This window comes from Dipodomys ordii, unplaced genomic scaffold (assembly GCF_000151885.1).
Source record: "Dipodomys ordii isolate 6190 unplaced genomic scaffold, Dord_2.0 Scaffold140, whole genome shotgun sequence".
NCBI lineage: Eukaryota > Metazoa > Chordata > Mammalia > Rodentia > Heteromyidae > Dipodomys > Dipodomys ordii.
The window spans coordinates 4,289,468-4,310,661 of NW_012267356.1; the positions used below are offsets into that span (position 1 = coordinate 4,289,468).

The 21,194-nt window shown below is 35.2% G+C and overlaps 1 protein-coding gene across 1 annotated transcript in view; it reads right to left on the bottom strand.

The window, feature by feature from the left end:
* Nbea (neurobeachin) overlaps positions 1 to 21,194 on the bottom strand; it is a 546,038-nt gene that overhangs the window by 276,499 nt on the left and 248,345 nt on the right. Inside the window, exons 37-38 of the mRNA XM_013031451.1 lie at positions 4,878 to 4,986; positions 725 to 891 (exon numbers count right to left, since the gene is read on the bottom strand). Coding sequence (XP_012886905.1) covers positions 725 to 891; positions 4,878 to 4,986 — 276 coding nt within the window. The remainder of the gene's footprint in view (positions 1 to 724; positions 892 to 4,877; positions 4,987 to 21,194) is intronic.

Genomic DNA, 21,194 nt, shown 5'->3' on the forward strand with positions numbered 1-21,194 from the left:
AGGCTGCAATGCTTGGTAAGAAATGTACGCATTATCCTGCCCATGCAATTGTAACCCCTCTGTACAGTATGTTCACAAATAAAATAAAATAAAATTTATAAAAAAAAAAGAAAAAAAAATGAAAAATGTCAAAATGTCATTAATCTAAATGCAGTGACCTACCTCAATATCAGTTTTCTAAAAAACTAAGTACAAACAAAAATAATTTTAGGCCCATAACACTTTGACAAAGAGAGGACGGGGCATTTATAATTCACACATAATCTAATTTGATTTCATTGTACATAAATATTCTAATCTGAGATGAAAACTCCTTCCTTAAGCTGCATCTAAAGTCATAAAAGAAAACTTAAAAAGAAAAAGGAAATATAATAGGTCCATAGTAAATGCTTCTATAAGAAAAACTGAGTGAAAGAAATCTAATAGCTTTTTATAGTAGTCAAAAAAACCACATTGTATCTTAAATACCCATGTTAGATGGTAAGTGCAAAATACTTGTCTGAACAAATTTTACATTATTATACATATTATTACAAATTCAAAATATGTTTCATTAGACCTAGTTTAAAATATTCAGATTTTCAAATGAAGATTAGAGCCATTTAAATCAATCACTTTTCTGTATTTTAAACTTGTGGTAAATTGTACTTCTATCTATTATAATTAACGCATGGGTTCCTAATTTATTTATTAGGAACTCATATTCAAATTCATTTCAACTCACCTATGAGAGACCGCTCCCCAGGCACCATGTTTATTTGTGAGAATATTGAGAATCTTCTGTTTGAGCTGATTTGCTGTCACATGATCTCGATGTTTAGCAGCACTAATAAGATGGTCACACATTTTTTCCTCCTCCCTCCTGTCAGCAGCATACTGAGCACACTGAGACTGAGAAGAGAGAACAATAATGTGCAATGAGGCACATATTATAATAAAGTCATGGTACCTATCTTTAAGGCAAAGGGCAAGACCTATTGATCTTTATTTTTTATTTTATTTTATTGTAAAGATGCTGTACAGAGGGTTTACAGTTATATGAGTAAGGCAATGAATACAATACTTGTTGATCATTGTTACCCCTTCCCTTGTTGTGCTATTCATCTTTAAAAACTCAAATAATGTGTTCTTTTCAAAGTATGTGTGCGATATTTTGGATAATGTTAGAGTAATGACTTTAGAGTTTCACTCTTGAAAATACGATTTTAATGTCTAAAATTAATCATCTTACAAAAAAGGTTTACTAAAAATATAGATCTGCTTGTTACTAATATGATGTGTCTCACTTAAAATAAGACATGCTCTGAATAATTTAAAGACAAAAAATATCATTTATGTTACAATTTTCCAATTATCAATGCCAATATACAATACAAGAAAAAAGCAACTTATAAATTGAGTAGCCCTGGGTTTTTATTTCTCACTTTATGCAAATGCACTTAGTTCTGTTATCAAAAGGAAGAGCTGACAAGGTTTCTAACATTCCATCTAATGCTAATTTTATGTTTCTAAAGTGTTTCCTGGGAATTATTTCTGTTTTTTAATCTTTGCTTTCCAATAATATTCTATTGTCATGTCAGCGAGCTGTATTTATGTTTTATTTTTATAGTAGTCTGTATATAGTGTTGGTAATACTGTTGATCAACGGAACACTTTGTGTATCAAAACTTTCAACATGAACTCGAAATAAAGGATCTTGTAAATAATCTTTCAATCTTTCCTTTTGTGGTGTTCAAATTTTAATCCAGAGCCTTATACTTTCTAGGTATACATATTACCTCTTGAGCCATGTCCCAAGCTCCTCAATTTTTTTTCCCAAGCTCCTCAATTTTGATTATTTTAAATTTAAGGTCTTGCTTTTTGCCAGGATGGCCTAGATCTCAATTCTCCTATTTATGCTTTTTGCCACAGCTTAGGTGTCAGGCATAGATCCTTACACCAAGTTTTCCTATTGAGACTGGGTCTTTGGAACTGGATGGCCTGGAACTGTAATTGTCTCTATTTCAGCCTCCTGCATAGCTGGAATGACAGGAACACAATATCACATCTAGCTTGTTGGCTGAGATTAGTGTGTTTTTGTGCCTGTGGGGTGTCTTAATTTTCTGTGTGTGTTGGTACTGGGGCTTTAATACATGGGCCATAACTCCAGCATTTTGGTGGTTAACAGAATGTAAGAATTCTCATAGACTTTCCTACCTAGACTGACTTAAAAGTGAGATCCTCAGAACTCAGCATCCTTGCAAATGTGACCAAATGACACTCAGATTCACATGAGCGTTTTGCATGGGTTGCCTTTCTGGAAACATGATTCTTGAAATCTCAGCTCCCACAAGAATTATAGAAATGCAGCCATTTCACCAGGCTGTAAGTTTAATTTTTATGGTAGTTTTCATACATATTAGCTTGACTATAGATTAGCATTAACAAATGTGTAATACATGTAATGCAACTAGAAAGAATAAAGTCTCATACATCTGAGAAAATATATGAAACTATTCCCTTTCATCATTTCTATGGAAACAAAAAAAATCTATTTCATGGTATGTACTTAAGCATATTCCTTCTATCTACTGAAATGGACTACTGCTACAAGTCATCTCTTTTTAAAGTAAACCTAAAGTAATCTAAGAAGGATTAATTCATTTTCCAATTTATCTTTTTGTATAGGGAATCACCAATTAGTACAAGGATCTGCCTCAGTAATGAGGTTAATATTTCATTAGCTCATTGGAGAGTAAAATTAAAATTTCATTTTTCTTTCTTAATAATTACAATAGCTAACAAAAAAGCTTAACTGTTAAATACCCATGTTAAATTACATAGGCTTTTCCTCTTAATTACAGGCTTAAATAGAGGACAGAGAAGCTCATCAAAAAATCCTAGCAAAGCTTACATACATGACTTTTGTAAAATCTCTTGGAATTTACAAGTCAAATGGCCATCCTAAAAGCAGATTTATACTACATTATATATGATACATATATCTAATCTTAAAAACACCAATTCTTCATGTTCCCTTCAAAACTTATTATCCCTAGCTGTGCATGAGTAATGGGATTGTTCTCAACACTAACGGATGAAGGTTATGGTGACAACATATTGAAAAATATTTTAGTTTTTCAATAAATAATATACAGACGTGTAAGTAGGTCACAAACAACAAGCAAATAAGCAGAATACTGATGGTATTAAAAATGCATTACAGGGGCTGGGAAGGTGGCTCAGTAGTAGAGTGCTTGCCTTGTATTCATGAGGCCCTGGGTTCAATTGCACAGCACCACATAAGCAGAAAAAAGCCAGAAGTGGTGTTGTGGCTCAAGTGGTAGAGCACTAGCCTTGAGCTGAAGAGCTGAGGGACAGTGCCTAGGCCCAGAGTTCAGGCCTCATGACCAACAAAAGAAATGCGTTAGAGCTGAGAACCAGCAGTTTCACATCTGTAATCCTAGCTACTAAGGAGGCTGAGATTTGAGGATCAAGGTTTGAAACCAGACAAGGTAAGAAAATCCATGGGAATCTTGTTCGGAATTAACCACCAAAAATTCAGTAGTGGAGCTGTGGCTCAAGTGGTAGAATGCTAGTCTTGAGCAAAAAAGCTCAGGGACAGCACCCAGGTCCTGAGTTCAAGCTCGATAGCCTGCACACATATTTATATAAAAAAATGTGTTGGAGCTGTAAAGCAATTAGGAAAAAAAATATCTAAAAGACACCCTGAGGATCAATAAAAAACAAGACTGAAAAAGGTCCCCAGCTGTCCCTTTTGGTTAGATATGTGTTAAAGCTCAGGATTCATATATGGCTGCTTGAAAAATCTATTTCAGATCTTTCATAGGACAAATACTGACCAGCTTCTATCTAAGCTAAATATCCTGATTTTAGTGGAAACATAATTGCCTCAAAATTGATCCTATAGGGAATTCAGTTAACATTCTACATTTTATTAAGTTAAAAGGTATTTGAATATTCTTATTTTGTGAGTTCTGACATGTCTTATAACTAAGCATATCCCTCAAAGACTGTAAAATACTGAATGATAATTCTGAAAATATGCAATGTTTTTCATTGGTAAAGTGATAGGTAATTTTACTTTAATAAACCTTTGTCATTATACCTTTATCTAGGTTTAAAATATCTAGTATTTTTTTTCAAATAAGGTTGCTACAATTTCATGAGACAAATGTCTGCTGTCACCTCTGACCAATGAAGCGGAGGCTCCATGTGTATGAAAGTGACAACTATTTTATTGTTTCATGCTATTCAGCTAGCTAGGTCAGAGATCACCAGATATAAAAGAACAACTCAACAAAACTGGAATTGTGTGTTATGATTTCTAGCCACACCACATGTTTGGCATGTGGATCAAGAAAATAAATTTGTATTTATTACTGCCAACACCAGTGGGAGTCCAGTGCTGACCATCAGGTCATCAAATATCTCTGACACGTGTTGTGTTGAAGACTGAACTCAAATGCTGAATAAGTGCTATATGTAAAAATTTGAAATCAGGAGATTTATTGAATTGTATGATTGGGTTCATAAAACAATATCATGGACATATCTATTTAGTGGTGTATTAACTTCCTCTGGTTTAAAACTACAGTAACTGGATTATAAATTGTTATTTGCCTTTATTTTAAGAATAAGTTAGAAGAACTTGAGTCTACCAATTAGCCTCATGGCAGAAAGGATTTCTTCCTTTCATGATCAAAATGGAAATAAACTAGTGCTCTTTTTTCATTTACTAAAGATTTTAATAATAGTACCTAAAATATGTTGCATTCAGAAAAATTTTCTCAGAAATTAAATTTATGTAAGGTGACAAGAGAGTGATGATTGATTTGCAACAGGAAAGTACATTTAATCTATTCCCCAAACCTTACCTCAAATTCTGCATGTTTATGTACATCCTCAGCTCTTTGTCTATTCAAAATAAACTCTGCTTCATTTGCAACACGAACTATATGGTCCTTCATAGCATGGCACAACAATCTAAAAAGAAAAGTACCTTTGGAGTTAATTCCTTGGATAGCTTTAGTTAGTCCAGTTTTCTTCAATAATCAAATTTTATTATTACAAATACTCATTCATAAATCCTAGATTAAATCTATATTATATAAACTAATGTATTTTAATTTATAGTTCCATCTGTTGACAATGCCTCTGTTAAACAGTGTCATAAATAGATGACTTGGTTCCTGAAAAACAGTTAACACAATGAAAATGAAGGATTTCTATGGATACTTTACAGTGTCTATAAACAATGCAATTCAACATCGTAGAAACAAACTTTCCAACTTAAATTGGATATTTCATATTAAGAAGTTTGCCGAATTGATCCTCATTTGTATTAGTACGGATGATAGGGCTAAATGATAACTAAAATTTCTTTAAATGTTGAAAGTACAATTCTAAGTAAAACTACACTAAATTTTTAAGCAAATGCAATGAGACAAAAATTCTTCAATTACGTTAGTTATTGGAATACTTCAATTACTTTTAAAATGTGTAATAAATTACCTAGAACATCCCCTTACTACATCCTTTGTCCACTAATTTCTTTCTCTCTTTTTCTTTTTGGTTGGTCATGGAGCTTGAACTCTGAGCTTGGGCACTGTCCTTGAGCTCTGCAGCTCAAGGCTAGCACTCTACCACCTAAGCCACAGACCATTTCTGGTTTTCTGGTGGTTAATTGCAGATAAGAGTCTCATGGACTTTCCTGCCTGGGGCTGGCTTCGAACTGCAATCCTTGGATCTCAGCCTCCTGAATAGCTAGGTTTACAAGCATGAGCCACTGGCGCCCGGCTTGTCCACCCGATTTCTAACTTCAATGGACCTACAGAGTTGTTCATTCCTTGAGTTCCTTTCAGTCTTTAAAAATGTAGAAAAGTTGTTCAATTCAAACCTCAAAGAGATATGACAAAGTAAACAGAACTCAAGAAACAAAGGAGCTTTTTTTAAATTTGTCGGATTGTTTTTAGAAGACTCTGTTCTTGACCCCACTTACGGTTTATACATGTGCACATATGAGGTAAGCTAGGAGAAGGGCACAGAATAAGAAGGAAACAGGTGATAAAATATAGCAGAGGGACCTATCAGCTGCACTAGGCATTGATGAAAATGAACTAAGCAACTCAAGGGCAGGAATGGGAGGGAGGGAATGAGAGAGAAAGAAGGAACAGCTTACACTAAGCAAAAGGAAAGAAATGTACATATCACCCATTTGGAAAAAATAGTTGTATTGCCAAAGTTTGTAGAATTCACAAGCTTTATAGACCATGATAATGACAATTTGCTTTGTGAAGGTTAAAATGTGTTTGTGACTTTAGTTAAGTATCACCATTTCACAACATTGTGAAATTTATATAATCACTTAATCTCAATAAATTTTAGATAATGTGCAAAAATTATAAATATATAAAATCCACCACCTTAACTTTCTCATAGTAGCTGTTCCTAGTTTTTCTACTTAGCAACTGTTGTTGGAGATACCTTCACATTTTGCACAAAGAAAAACTCATCCTTCTTTTGTAACATGTGACAGAAGTTATTTTAGAGATGGCTGCCTCAGTATTTTCCACATCATATATTCTTTTTCAGTGTTACTTTGTCATCATCCTATCTAAAAGTGGAGTCTTCATTGTTCTTAGGGGCTTGCCCTGTGACTTAATATACCCAACAGAATGCAATATGAGTGAGACAAGCAACTTTGATTTTTCTTGACATATATTCTCTTGGGACTCTACTACCATGATGCCAGAAACCCATAACACACTTAGCTGAGCCCAGTCAATGAGAAGTAAGAGAGAGAGAACTGATTGTTGTACTAGATAATAAAGAAATTGATATTGATTGTAACAACTATTTCCAAACCATTTACTAAAGGCTATCTAATAAATTAGGTAATTTACATAGAGTCCTTAATTTTCACAAATCCTCAGTAGTAAACAATTTTTTTCATTATTGTACAGATGAAACTAGTAGTCAGAATCTTGTCCCACATCATAATTTTTAAAACTTTTCATGATTTTAATTTCTCATTCATCTTGACTAAATAGAAACATTCTAAAAGACATGTAATTCTTAATTTTTTATATTTTATATTTTTATTTTTGGTCAGTCATGGGGCTTGAACTCTGGGCCTGGGCACTGTCCCTCAGCTCTTCAGCTCAAGGTGAGCACTTTACCTCTTGCGCCACTTCCGGTTTTCTGGTGGTTTTATTGGAGATAAAAGTTTCACAGACTTTCCTGTCTGGGCTGGCTTTGAACCATGATCCTCAGGTCTCAGCCTCCTGAGTCGCTAGGATTACAGATGTAAGCCACCGTTGCCCAGCTATCGTCCACTTTTTATCGCCCAAGATTATAATCTAAAGTTTTATTTTCAAAAGTACAATTGTTTATTTTTATGGCCTCTTCATGAATCATCATTCTCTTCCTTGCTCAAGCTGTCATAATTTTTAATCTGAATGAGAGATGTTTCAATATTTGTATTTATTAAACAGTAACTCATAGTAATATCTTTCATAGTCTTTACTACATTCTAGTTAAGTATGGTAAATTTGTCTTCTTTACTAATAAAAATAATCAAGGCAAAGAAAAAAATCATTATATGTCTGTCTTTTTCACTCAAGGTGCCACTCTACCACCTGAGCCATACTTTCTCTTTCTCATTATATATTCTGATATTTGCAATTACTGATTAAAAATAACTTTTAAAATCTACCCATGACTTTTAGGTGAGTCTAATTATATTTCATTTGTTTGATTTTCTTATGTACTAAAGTTGACTTATAGCAATGTGGGGGCCTGAACTCTGGGCGTGGGTGCTGTCCCTCAGCTCTTCAGCTCAAGGCTAGCGCTCTACCACTTGAGCCACAGCGCCACTTCCGGTTTTTTTCTTTTTGCTTATGTGGTGCTGAGGAATCGAACCCAGGGCCTCAGGCATGCAAGGCAAGTGCTCTGCCACTGAGCCACCTTCCTAGCCCCCTTGCTGTTGTTTCTAATGTACTTATAATGTACTATGTCATTTTTTTGTTTCTTTTGTATGTTCTTCCCCTAAGATAACCCCTGTTTTCACTGTATTTGATTCCAGTGCCCTGCATCTTGTATATACATTTTTCTAAATTTGGGGAGGGGAAGGGAAATAACAAAATGCTGAAATAAGGATACAGGTTGACCCATTGTAACAATGAGACATACAAGACACTCTGATGAACACGAACTTTATAACTTCAGGAGGGGGGTGGGAGGGAGGAGTGGGGGTGGTGGGAAGAGAAGGGATGGCAGGGGCAAATCAAACAAGGGGGTAAGAATGTTCAATAGGAAATGTATTCATTACCTTACTTACGTGTAACTGTAACCGTTCAGTATCTTTACAATAAAAGTATATACTAAAAAAAAATTTTGAGTAAGTTTAAAATAATTCCAACAAAAAATATGAGTATGCATTTTCCCTTGTGAAAACTGTCAAACACTTGAAGTACAATTTAAAGTATGTTTTCCCCCAAACTTTTCTAAGACAGGAATGTAGTACTATGCTATTAAGCTAGTATTAAATGAATATCAGACCTGGATAAAGACTCCTTTGTACAATTACTTAAAGGTAAATAGAATATTAAAAACAAACAAAAAAGAATCTGAAAAACTACTAACCAGAATTGACAACCTAATGAGTACAGCTTCATAAAACTTACAAACCTGTGGACACAAGGTCTTTGTTGTTGTTGTTTTTGATGTACTATGTGATTTTTTTTTGTTTCCTCTGTGTGTTCCTCCCCCTATGGTATAACCCCTGTTGTCACTGTACTTGATCTTGGTACCCTGCATCTTGTATATACATTTGTCTAATTTGGAGAGGGGAAGGGGAATAACAATGCTGAAACAAGGACATAGTATGACCCATTGCAACAATGATACCCACAAGACAGCATATTGGAAATGAATTTTACAATTTTGTGGGGGGGGGAGAGTGAAGAGTGACGGAGGGGGGAGGGAAGAGATAGTGGGAGAACATAAGGAAAGGGGTAATAATGCTCAACAAGAAATGTACCATTGCCTTACTCATGTAACTGTAACCTCTCTATACAGCATCTTTACAATAAAATCAAATTTAAAAAAACTTACAAACCTTTGGAATACAGATGCAGAAATCCTCAACAAATGCTGGCAACCTAATGTGGTACCATATATAAAGACAATATAACATGACCAAAGGGCATTTATGCTAGGTTGGTTTTCTACATGGAAGTGAATCCATGTAATACACCACAGTGATGGAAGGATGGAGAGTGGGCACATAAATGTTTCTCTTTGTAGATAATATTCAGTACTGTTCAGTGGTAATTAAAAAATAATTCAAGTAACAGAAGTAAACTTTCTCAGTCTGAAAAATTGTGTTAACACAGAGAAAGAGAGAAACAGAGAGAGAAAGACAGAGAATATCACAACTAGCATTATGTATACTTGAGAAATAGTGAATATATCACACATTCAGAACAAGATCCAAAAGCAAATCTTAATTGTCCATTCTTACCAGTGCTATTGATCATTGTAATTGTGAGGTTCTTGATAAGGAGATTAGTTAAAAACAAGAATTTAAAGATTTACAAATTGTAAAAATATAAGTAAAAGTCTCAAGTTACTGAAAAAAATTACCTTTTTTAATCAATCCCTAAAATTAATAGATTCACCAAATTGAAGTATAGAAAATCGAAGGATATACAAAAATTGCATGTATATCTATATACTAGAAATGAAACAACTGAAGCAAAATAAAAGAACAGTGCGATTTGCAATGTTATTAAAGAGTGCCAGGCACTGGTGGCTCATACCTAAACCCCTAACTACTTAAAAGGCCAAAAACTAACAGTTGTAGGTTTTTGAGTGGCTCGAGGTAGAATGCCATCTATGAGCAAGCAACATGATGAGGCACTGAGTTCAAACCTTACTTCTGCCAAAAAATTGTTATTAAATACATGGAGAAATTAACTAGTATTATAAAGTAATTCACTTGCTATGTTAAGAAATATGGAAGAATTGTCTCATGAGCAAGCAATTCTACCTGTTTTTATACAAAAAGAATTGAAAGCAAGGAGAGATAGAAAACATTGTGTGAGCCAGGTCTCAGTGGCTCACACTTATAATCCTAGTTACTCAGGAGGCTGAGATCTGAGGATTACAGTTCAAAGCCAGCCTGGACAGGAAAGTTCCTAATACTCTTATCTCCAAGTAAGCACCCAAAAGCTGGAAGCAGAGCTGTGGCTCAAATGATGGAGTCTAGCCTTGAGCCAAAAATGCTCTGGAACAGTTCCTAGGCCCTGATTTCAAGCCTTCTGACATATATGTTTTGAATACCTATCCTTACAGATGCATTTTTATAGTAGCCAAAAGGCCAAAGCAAGTATCCATTGACAGATAAATAAACACATCATGGTGTGTACATACAATGGAATGTAAAATAACGAAATTCTAATACATGGATTCTAATAGCATGGATAAAACTTGAAGACATTATGCTAACCAAAGTAAACTAGCCATAAGAGAACAAATACTACGTGATTCCACTCATCTGAAGGCCCTAGAACAAAGTTGTAGAGACAGAAGGTAAAATGGTGATTGTCACATGTTTGATGGGAAGAGAAATATATTGGAGCAGAAAATGAAGGACTAAGAAAAAAATGGAATTGAAGAACTCGACATGAGAAGTCAGGACCTTATTTTTGCCTGGATGGGACTCAAGAAGAGGAGGGAAAGCAGCAAAGACAGGGGATTATGATCTGAAAAAGGACCAAAACCTAAAGATTTAAGAAGTATAGTCAGTCATGGCTAGTGGAGTTACTTTCTCAAGTAAGCTAGAATTAAAGATCTCCTGAATTAAAAAGTCAAAGAATTGTGTGAGCTATTATAAATGGCTTTTCATGTGAATAACGAAGTAACTGAGGATGATAGAAGGATGCCTTTTTCTCATTGTCAATAAAACAATATAGTTTATTTGTTATACAATTGAAAATGCCAGCAAAGGACAGACTTTCCAATAATTGACATATTTACTCTGTTGTGTCTATGTGCTTTTTGCTACACAATCCTTACCCCACTCCTATGTCTTTGTACTTTGCCATGCACTGCTTTGTTCCCTGGAATGGTACCTATTAAACAACCAGACCATAAGCCTTTTCCTTCCTGCTGTCTCCTGCTAATCCATTTATGTTTGTAATCTGCACTAATTTGCCCATATTAGATTTCTTCCTGATTTCTTCAGTCTTCAGCATGAGCTAAATAAAGACATTGAATCAAATATTCCCATATCTCACATGTCCTCTCTCTTTTAAAGTCTATCTAAAAGATGCAAGCCAGAAATTTCACTTAAAGTTAATATACAGTTTATACTATGCTCCTTCTCTATTTTTCCACTCTCCCTTCCTTTTTCCTCTCCCACTCTTCCACTTCTCTCCCTCTCCTCCCCTCCTCCTATTAGAGCACATCAAAATGAAACAACCATGTATAACTAATTGATGTTAATAAAAATGCAGAAAAAGAATGAAAATAATTATAAATATTATCATGCTGGTATGAGGTTAGGCAATGTCTAAGCATGAATTCAGAATACTGACATCTGCAACTAATATTACCTATATTCGAATTTTCCATCTCACCCTTCAGACATGTATACTTTTTCTTATATTTTAGAGCACATTTGACTTGTTAAGTGTATATGTAAAACTACTGTATATTTTTGATGGATTGTACTGAAACAGTTTTCATTTTAATATGTATTTCATTTGATATGAGCATAGTTATTCTAGCTTGAGTTCTGTTTGCATAGACAGTATTTCCCTATCATTTTCCTTTCAATTATTTCTGTGTTTTGTTTGATAGTTGGAATTATCTGTTGGTATGCTAGTTTAATTTTATTTTAATGCTATTAATTTAAAAAGTTTCAAGAAATTTAATGTAATTTTCAGCATCAGTTCCTGAAATATATAACATTAATATTAAAGTAATGTACAAAGGCTAAATACCAAACAAATTTTTTGCTTTTTTTCTTTTTAAGATAAATCTAGATGATATGTCACATCAAAATATTTGTGTTTTTAATCTAATGTGTTTGTTGTAGATAGGCATAGTTGAATCTTAAGAAAAACATTCTATCTGACTTTTTGTTTTAACAATGATTTGTTTCACTTACTTGTAGTGTAGTCACACATATATGACAAGGAAAGACTTAATCTTGTCATTTTGCTATTTATTTTCTATGTAATATGATATCGTCTGTTCTTTGTGGTAATTTATCCATGTTTTACTTTTATAGTAATTACTCCTTGAATTGCAATTGATACCTTATCCGACAATCTAGTTGGATTAATACAAATTTAATCTAATAGTAAGAGAGCTTTACTTCCTTATATCTGCCTTTGTCTACTATATTAGAATGTTATTACTGTCATAGATTATTATAGATTTTATTTTCATTGTATATCCCAAATGTAGCCACTCCCATTAGCCTCCAGCTCACAGTTTCACTTTTTTTTGAAAATATGTATGATAGATTATTTCTTCTTCCATAATTAAAGGCAATATGTCGGATAACTTTGTTCTGTATCTTGCTCCCTTCCCAGTACTGATATAATTTTCAGCAAGTTATGTACTTCGGAGTTTATCCTATAAAATGTGGGAATTTTTATATATGAGAATTAATTAGAAACATACAAGCCCAGGTTGAACAAAATGATCAATATGATAAATAGCAGTCCTCTACTGTACCGATAGTCCTACTCCCCATCTGTTGTTCTTGGTGCATGATGATACAACCAGACAAATGCCTCATCACAATACAGACACAAATGCACACAGGATATCAGGAAAGTGTAGACCATGTTGGTGCAAATGGTCCATAGTGATATGTGACCATATCAGTATGGAATTCTGGATAAACCATTTCTAGTCTTGGTATCAGGAAGACCAATCAGGGGAACAACTCAGTGACTCCAGGATATAGGTCTCTAGCTATATAACTTTTACTTAGAACTGAAGTTATTGATTTTTACGGGTTCTGGAAATGAACTCCTGCAGTCAAAGGACAACCTAGGTTGGTCTCTTGGTGTATAAGTGTCTCAGTTCAGCTTGAACCAACTAATTATAAAATAATAATAAAGCAGTCCATAATATCCATGAATCAAATAGGTTAAGGATTTGTGCAGGAAGGTCATGTGGAGTAGAGATGGTCCAGGCCCTGTTTGTTTATATGATTAAGTTGCTTGATTTTCTCTTTTTTTGAACTTTTTACCTTTATATCAATACCATACTGTCTTGACTGTTGTAGCTTTAAGACAAGTCTCAAAATCAACTTGGTTCTTTTATGTTGGTATTTTCATATAAAATTTCAAATCAGCTTGTCAATTTCCACAATACAGAAAACAAAATCTCCAATACCTGCTGGAATTTTTATTAAGATTATGTTGAATATATCAGTGTGAGGCAAAATATCTTAACAAAGGTTGGTCATTGTATCCATAAATACAGTATGTCTTTGTACTATGCTTCTGCATAATTTAATAGTGCTTATATTTTTATTTCATTATCTGTTTTAAGCATTACCATAGACTTTGAATAGTAATCTTGTATCCTGTCACTTTGCTGAACTCATTATTTATACTTCCCCTTTCAAGGTATCTTAGGATTTTTTTCTTTAACAAATATACAGGAAAAGTCAAATGCAGGACAGAAGTGGTGAGTAAAAACATTTTTGCCTTGTTTTTTTTTTTCCTCTTTGCAGAAAGCATGTCTTTCACCATTAATTAAGATGTTAGATATGTTTATACAGATGTCACTTTTACTGAAACTTCAATTTAAATTCTACTTCAGTGAGATTTCTTATTAGTAGGTATTTCCATATCTAATATATTTCCTACATTCATGAAGATGAATACATATGGTTATATTTCTTCTTAGTCTGATGATTGAGTGTATTTGACTGATAAACAACATAGAATGCTATAACATCTACGCATCTTCAGAAGAAATATTTCTTATACATGACATAATTTTTTTTTTTTTTGGTCCAGTCGTGGGGCCTGAACTCTGGGCCTGGGCACTGCCCTCAGCTCTTCAGCTCAAGACTAGCGCTCTACCACTTGAGCCACCGCGCCACTGCCGGCTTTTTTCTTTTTGCTTATGTGGTGCTGAGGAATCGAACTCAGGGCCTCAGGCATGCAAGGCAAGCGCTCTACCACTGAGCCACCTTCCCAGCCCTACATGACATAATTTTTATAGCCATGACGAAAAACCTTGCTAAAGATTCTTCATAGATGTTCACAATGGATATATCATAAACTTCAATTCTTGAAATTTCTTTAAAGTAGGTATCAGGGTTCAGAGGTTTTGTAAGATGAGTTATAAAATGTTGCCTCCTCCTTCTGAAAGAATTTTTATTTTGTTTCTGTTTTATTACAATATTTGTATTATCTTAAAGTAGTTGTACAAAAGCCTTGCCATTCAGGGAAGCAGAGGAAGATGGAGGAGAAAGTTTTAGTATTCCAGTGATAAGTCCATGGCTAGAGAGTCACACTAATGTGCCATCATAGTACAGAGTTTATCTAGAGAGGAAAAATTCAGGAAGCTTGGTTAAGGAAACAGATTCAAGCATTTGCCAGTGTTTGCAGCAGCTGTGGTGGCTGCTAGTGTGGTCATCATATAAACAGACAGAACCTGGAACAAAGGCACCAGAGATGATGTGCAAGGGGATTCTACTTACTGCCAGCAAGAAATGACGGGGAGCGGAAATCTTCATCCTGCTCACCACAGACAGTTGCAAACCTTGGATGGCCCCAAAACCAAGGTTAAGTCATGAAGTCATGAATACTCTACAAGACATCCTCACTCCTTCTCACAGAAGGGGGAGGTTGGGGGGAAGTAACCCCTCCTGTACCACCAGAGAAGAACTCCATCTTTGATTCTGACAAAGACCCTGCCACCAGAGCACCTAGCACATAACTCAGGAGTTGGAAGAAGACAATAGGAGCCACTCAACAGGACAAAGGAACCTGACATGCTGAGCTCAGCTCCAGCCCTGGGGAAAGTTGCCCTTCCCAGGAAGAAGGAGCTCTGCTCAAGAAGTGATTTTCTTCACTGAGTAAACAGAGCCAGAGGCTGCCCCACCCCACTGCAGAGTGGCTGCAGACCCTGTTGCAAGAGGGTTAAATAAAAACAATTGGAAACTCAGTAAACATAAATTCTGAAAATGGCTCCAGATGGGCTAGAGCCCAGCTAGCGGCCTCAGGGAAAAGCTACTAATTACTGAGAGGCCTCAACCCCACCCACAAGGAAACAAAAGAGATACTCAAAAGCAGATCATCCTCCCACTGGAGAGCCAGGACCAGGGTCACAAAGTCCCTGGCAAGGCAGAGTTTCACCCTGCCTGCTCAAACAAACTTATTTAAGAAACCAATCAAGCCCCAGGCAAACCAGAGACTCCACCTTGGACACAAGGGAGACACAGATCCACCCCTTTCCCCGCCTCCAAATCAAAGAACTCTGTTTTCTATGTAATTAAAATTAAAAATTTTTTCTATTATTTTTATACTTTTAAAAAAATATTTTTTTTCTTTTCCCTTTTGGTCCTTTTTTTTGTTTGTTTGCTTTACTTAATTGCTGTTCTGTCTATCCTCAGATATATTCTCATCTTCGATTATTAGACCTTATACTTCATTGTGTGCATATTTGATTCAGATATCGATTACTCAATTCACAAACACTCAGCCTTAACTCCTTTAATTGTAGTACTATTTCTTTATACTTATATAATTTTAAGTGTTTCATTTTTAAATTTTTAAATTTTCCTTTTTGTTTATCTCTCTTGTTTCTTTCTATCCCTTTCTTCTCTCTGAATTTAGGTCCTGGTAATATTCCCTCTCTCCGGCTCTCTCCCCACCTTAACTTTAATCTTATTTTCTCTCACAATTTTCCCTAAGCCCATTAATTTCTGGTCTGTTGACTCCTTCTTTGATTTTCTTAGTCGCTTGATCCCTAGTCATTTTTTTGTGGAACTAGACTGTATTCATTGAACTAGATTGTGTCTGTACTCATTTTGGCTGTATTAATCAATCTGTGGAACTACAGGGCTCTGTTTGATGCTTGCTTTAAAACAGTGTTATAGTGTAGAATTGGTTTTGTTTTCATACCCAAATAAGTAGAACAAGCCAGAGAAACACAAGAAAAATGGCAAGTCCAGGTATCTCAACTCCACTCATGATAATCAGGAAACAGCAGAAGGAAAATATTGGAAGCTTGCAAAAGACTCTGTATGAGTGTGATAGGGAAATGCATGAGCATGATGCGGCTTACCAAAAATTAAACAGGAATTTCGCCAGAGTGAGGAGACTAATCAATGATTAAGAAGAATTTTGTGAGCGGGCTGAGAACATAAAAGATTAATAGAGGCATTCATGGAATCCACAAACAGAAAGCTGGAGGGATCCATGGAGGCCACAAAGGGAATGCTGAATAAGCCCAACAGAATGAAAGGGAGCCCAATGAAACCATAACCAATCTACTAAGGGATTTGAGAATGAACACTGAAAACCAAATTAAGGAGGTAAAGAAGTCCAAACAAGATGTAAAACAAAGTTTCAACAAAGAATTTGAAGCCATCAAATTTCACCAATTGGAAGGAAAAGGGATAAAACAAAACAACAACAACAACAAAACCAACAACAAAAAAACAAAGTAGAAAGTCTTGAAAGTAGGTTAGACCATGCAGAATATTTCTGGGATTGAAGACAACATAGATATTATAGAGAAAGAACAGATAAGTATTCAAGACAAATCCAAGAAATATAATAGATCTATTCAACGTTTGGATGACACTATCAGAAGGCCTAATTTAATTTAATGGGTGTAAAGGAGGGCCTAGAGACATAAGTTAAAGGTCTAGGAAATTTAACAGAATCCTAGCACAGAACTTCCCAAGCGTGCAGAAAGGTAGGCCCATTCAGATACAAGAAGCCTTTAGAAACCCAAATGGACAAGAGGAGAAGAGGACATCCCATTGTCACAGTGTAATCTTCACAGGATCAACTAAGACCAAGGAAAGGATCCTTAAAGCTGTCAAGGAGAAAAGATTAATTACCTATTAAGGGAAACCAATCAGAATAACTTCAGATTTCTCAGCAGAGACAATGAAGGCAAGAAGAGCTTGGAATGATGTATGCTACACCCTAAAGAAAAACATCTATCAATGAAGAATACTATATCCAGCTAACCTCTTCTTCATAACCGAAGGTCAAATCAAAAAAACCTTCCAAAGTAAAGAAAAATTGAAACTATATATTTTCACCAAACTAGTCCTACAAAAGATACTTGAAGATGTCATACACATTGAAAACCAACAAGAGCACAATCAAGGCCAAGAAACAGCCCCCAAACAGAGAATCCAAGAATCATAGGAGGAACCTTGTTGGCACAGCTCCCAAGAAGATGGATAACATGGTAGGAAATACAAAACACCTCTCAGTCCTAACTCTCAATATTAATGGATTTAACTTCCCGATTAAGCAACACAGACTGTCTACTTGAATCAAAAGGAAAGTTCCTTCTATCTGCTGCCTTCAAGAGACACACCTTGCCCATAAAAACAAATTTTGAAGGTAAAAGTCTGAAATAAAATCTATCAAGGGGCTGGGAAGTTGGCTCAGTGGTAGAGCGCTTGCCTTGCATACCTGAGGCCCTGGGTTCGATTCTTCAGCACCACATAAGAATAAAAAGCTGGAAGTGGCACTGTGGCTCAAGTGGTAGAGCACTAGCCTTGAGCTGAAGAGCTGAGGGACAGCACTCAGGCCCAGAGTTCAGGCCCCACGACCGGACCCAAAAAATAAAAAATAAATAAATAAAATAAAATAAAATCTATCAAGCAAATGGCCACCATAAACAGGTAGGAGTTGCAATCCTTATATCAGATAAAATAGACTTCAAATTAAAATAAGCGAGAATAGATAAAGAAGGTCACTACATACTAATTAAGGGATCTCTCTGTCAAGAGGATAATATAATTCTAAATATCTATTCAGCAAATAATGGAGCACCCAAATTTATCCAAGAAACACTACTTTCCCTCAAACCACACATAGATTCAAAGACATTAATTGGTGGGGACTTTAACACAACACTATCCCTGCTGGATAGATCAACCCCCTAAAAAACTCAACAGAAAAACCTTGGATCTAAACAATTGCATAGACGAACTAGACTTAACAGACATCTATTGAATATTTCATCCACCAAGATCAGAATACACGTTATTCTCAGCAACACATGGAACATTCTCCTAAATAGACCACATTTTAGGTCACAAAGCAAATCTGTCCAAATTCAGAAATATTGAAATTATGGCTTGCATTCTCTCAGACCAAAAGGTAATAAAATTAGAATTCAACACTAAAGACACCAAAGAAAAGCCTGTAACACATGGAGCCTGAACAACACACTGTTGAACCATGAGTGGGCATTAGAAAAGATTAAAAAGGAAATTCAAGTGTTCATGATATTTAACAAAAATGAACACCCAAATTCCCAGCTCTACTGAGACACAGCGTAGGCAGTACTCAGAGGCAAGTTTATAGCTCTGAGTTCTGATATCAACAAATTGGTGAGATCTGAAACCAACAATGTAACAAAGTCCCTGAAGTTCCTTGAATAAGGGCAATAAGCTGAAACCTAATCCAATTAAAATTAAAAATTAAATCAAATTAAATGAATTAAGAGTCCAAAAACAATAGAAAGAATAAACAATAGAGTCGACTCTTCAAAAATGAAAATAAAAAATCTGACAGACCCTTAGCAAATCTTATGAGAAAAAGAAGAGAACACACCCAAATAAACTCAGAGATGAGAATGGACACTATACCATAGAAACAACCAAGATTCAGAACATTATTAGGGAATACTTCTCAAACCTTTAGGCTAATAAGTTTGAGAATCTGGAAGAAATTGATGAATTTCTAGCAAATATTGACATGTCAAAACTAAACCAAGATGATTTAAACTAACTTAACAGACCCATATCAACCATCGAAATAGAAATAGCAATAAGAGAACTCCCACCCAAGGAAAGCCCAAGACCGGATGGATTTCCATATGAATTCTACAAGGCCTTCAAAGAGAGAACTCACACCAATACTCTTCCAAATCTTCAATGAAATTGAAAGTAAGGTTCACTACCAAACTCTTTCTATGAAGACATCATATCCCTCATCCCAAAACCATGCAGGGACTCATTAAAGAAAGATAACTATAGACTCATTTCTTTGATGAACATCGATGTAAAACTTCTCAACAAAATTTTGGCCAATCCAATTCCACCACTCATCAAAAAAAATCATACATCATTATCAAACAGGATTCATTTCAGGGATGCCAAGTGTAATACACAGGGATGCCAATATACACAAATCAATATAATTCATCACATCAACAAAAGAAAAGATAAAAACCACATGATTATCTCAATAGATACAGAAAAAGCATTTGACAAGATCCAATACCCTATATGATGAAAGCTCTGGAAAAATTAGGAATACACAGAACAGTCCTCAACATAATGAAGCTATGTATGACAAACCTACAGTCAGCAGTATACTTAGTGGCAAAAAGCAAAAGCCATTTATTCTAAATTCAGGAATGAGACAAGGATGTCCACTCTCTCAACTCCTCTTCAATTTAGAATTACAGAAATAAGACAAGATGCAAATATAAAGGGGATCCAAATAGGGAAAGATGAAGTAAAACTCTCCTACTTTGCAGAAGACATGATCTTGTATTTAAAGGACCCCATGGACTCCACTCCCAAGTTACTTGAGCTGATCGGAAACTTTGGCAAAGTAGCAGGGTATAAAATTAACCCTCAAAACAATCAATGGCTTTTCTGTATGCCAAATGGAAGACAGCCAAAATCAGTAAAGCAACTCCTTTCGTAATAGTGCCACAAAAAATAAAATAACTAGGAATTAACCAAAGAAGTGAAGGACCTCTATGATGAAAGCTTTCAAAACCTGAAAAAGGAAATTAAAACAGAACTAAGGAAATGGAAACAAATCCCATGTTCCTGTATTGGGAGGCTTAACATTGTGAAAATGGCAATACTGCCAAAGTCTAGCTACAAATTCAATGTGATACCTATTAATAATCTCAATCTCATTCTTCAATGAAATAAGAGAAGCAATACAAAAATTCATAAGGAACAATAAAAGACCCCGAACAACAGAAAGAACAATGCTGGAGGACTATCAATACAAAATTTCAAACTCTACTGAAAAGCCATACTAATCAAAACAGCTTGTTACTGGCATAAAAACAGACCTGAGGACCAATGGAATAGGACTGAAGATCAAGAAATGAACCCACACACCTATATCCACCTAATCTTTGATAAGGGAGCTAAAAAAAAATAGAATGGAAGAAAGACAGCCTCTTTAGTAAATGGTGCTGGCAAAATTGGTTAGTCACCTATAGAAAACTAAAGCGAGATCCTATGCTAGAATCAATTCCAAATGGATAAAGACCCCAAAATAAAAGCTGACACCCTGAAAACATTATAGGAAGGAATAAGAGAAACTTTAGGGCTCCTTGGCACAGGTGAACTTTTCTTAATAAAGACCCAGAAACACAACAAATCAAAGAAAGGTTGGACAAATGGGACTGCATGAAACTGCAAAGCTTCTGCATGGCAAAGAACATAGCAAACAAGATCAACAGAAAGCCCATGGATTGGGAGAAAATCTTTACTAGCCATACAATGGACAAGGGTCTCATACCTAAAATATATTTAGGACTCAACACATTAAATCACCCAACAACAAATCCTCAAAGAAACAACTGCTCCATTAATAAGTGGGCTGAAGATTTAAAGAGAGACTTCTCTGAAGAGGAAACAAGAATGGCCAATAGACATATGAAGAAATATTCAATTTCTCTGGCATAAAAGAAATGCAAATCAAAACAACATTGAGATTCAACCTCACCCCAGTTAACATGGATAAAATCAAGAAATCTAATAACAACAGATGCTGGAGGGGATATGGCCAAAAGAGAATCCTACTGCATTGTTGGTGGGAGTGTAAACTTGTTCAACCACTTTGGAAAGCAATATGGAGTTTCCTCAAAAGACTCCACATAGAGTTCCCCTATGACCCAGCAATCCCACTTTTTTTTTT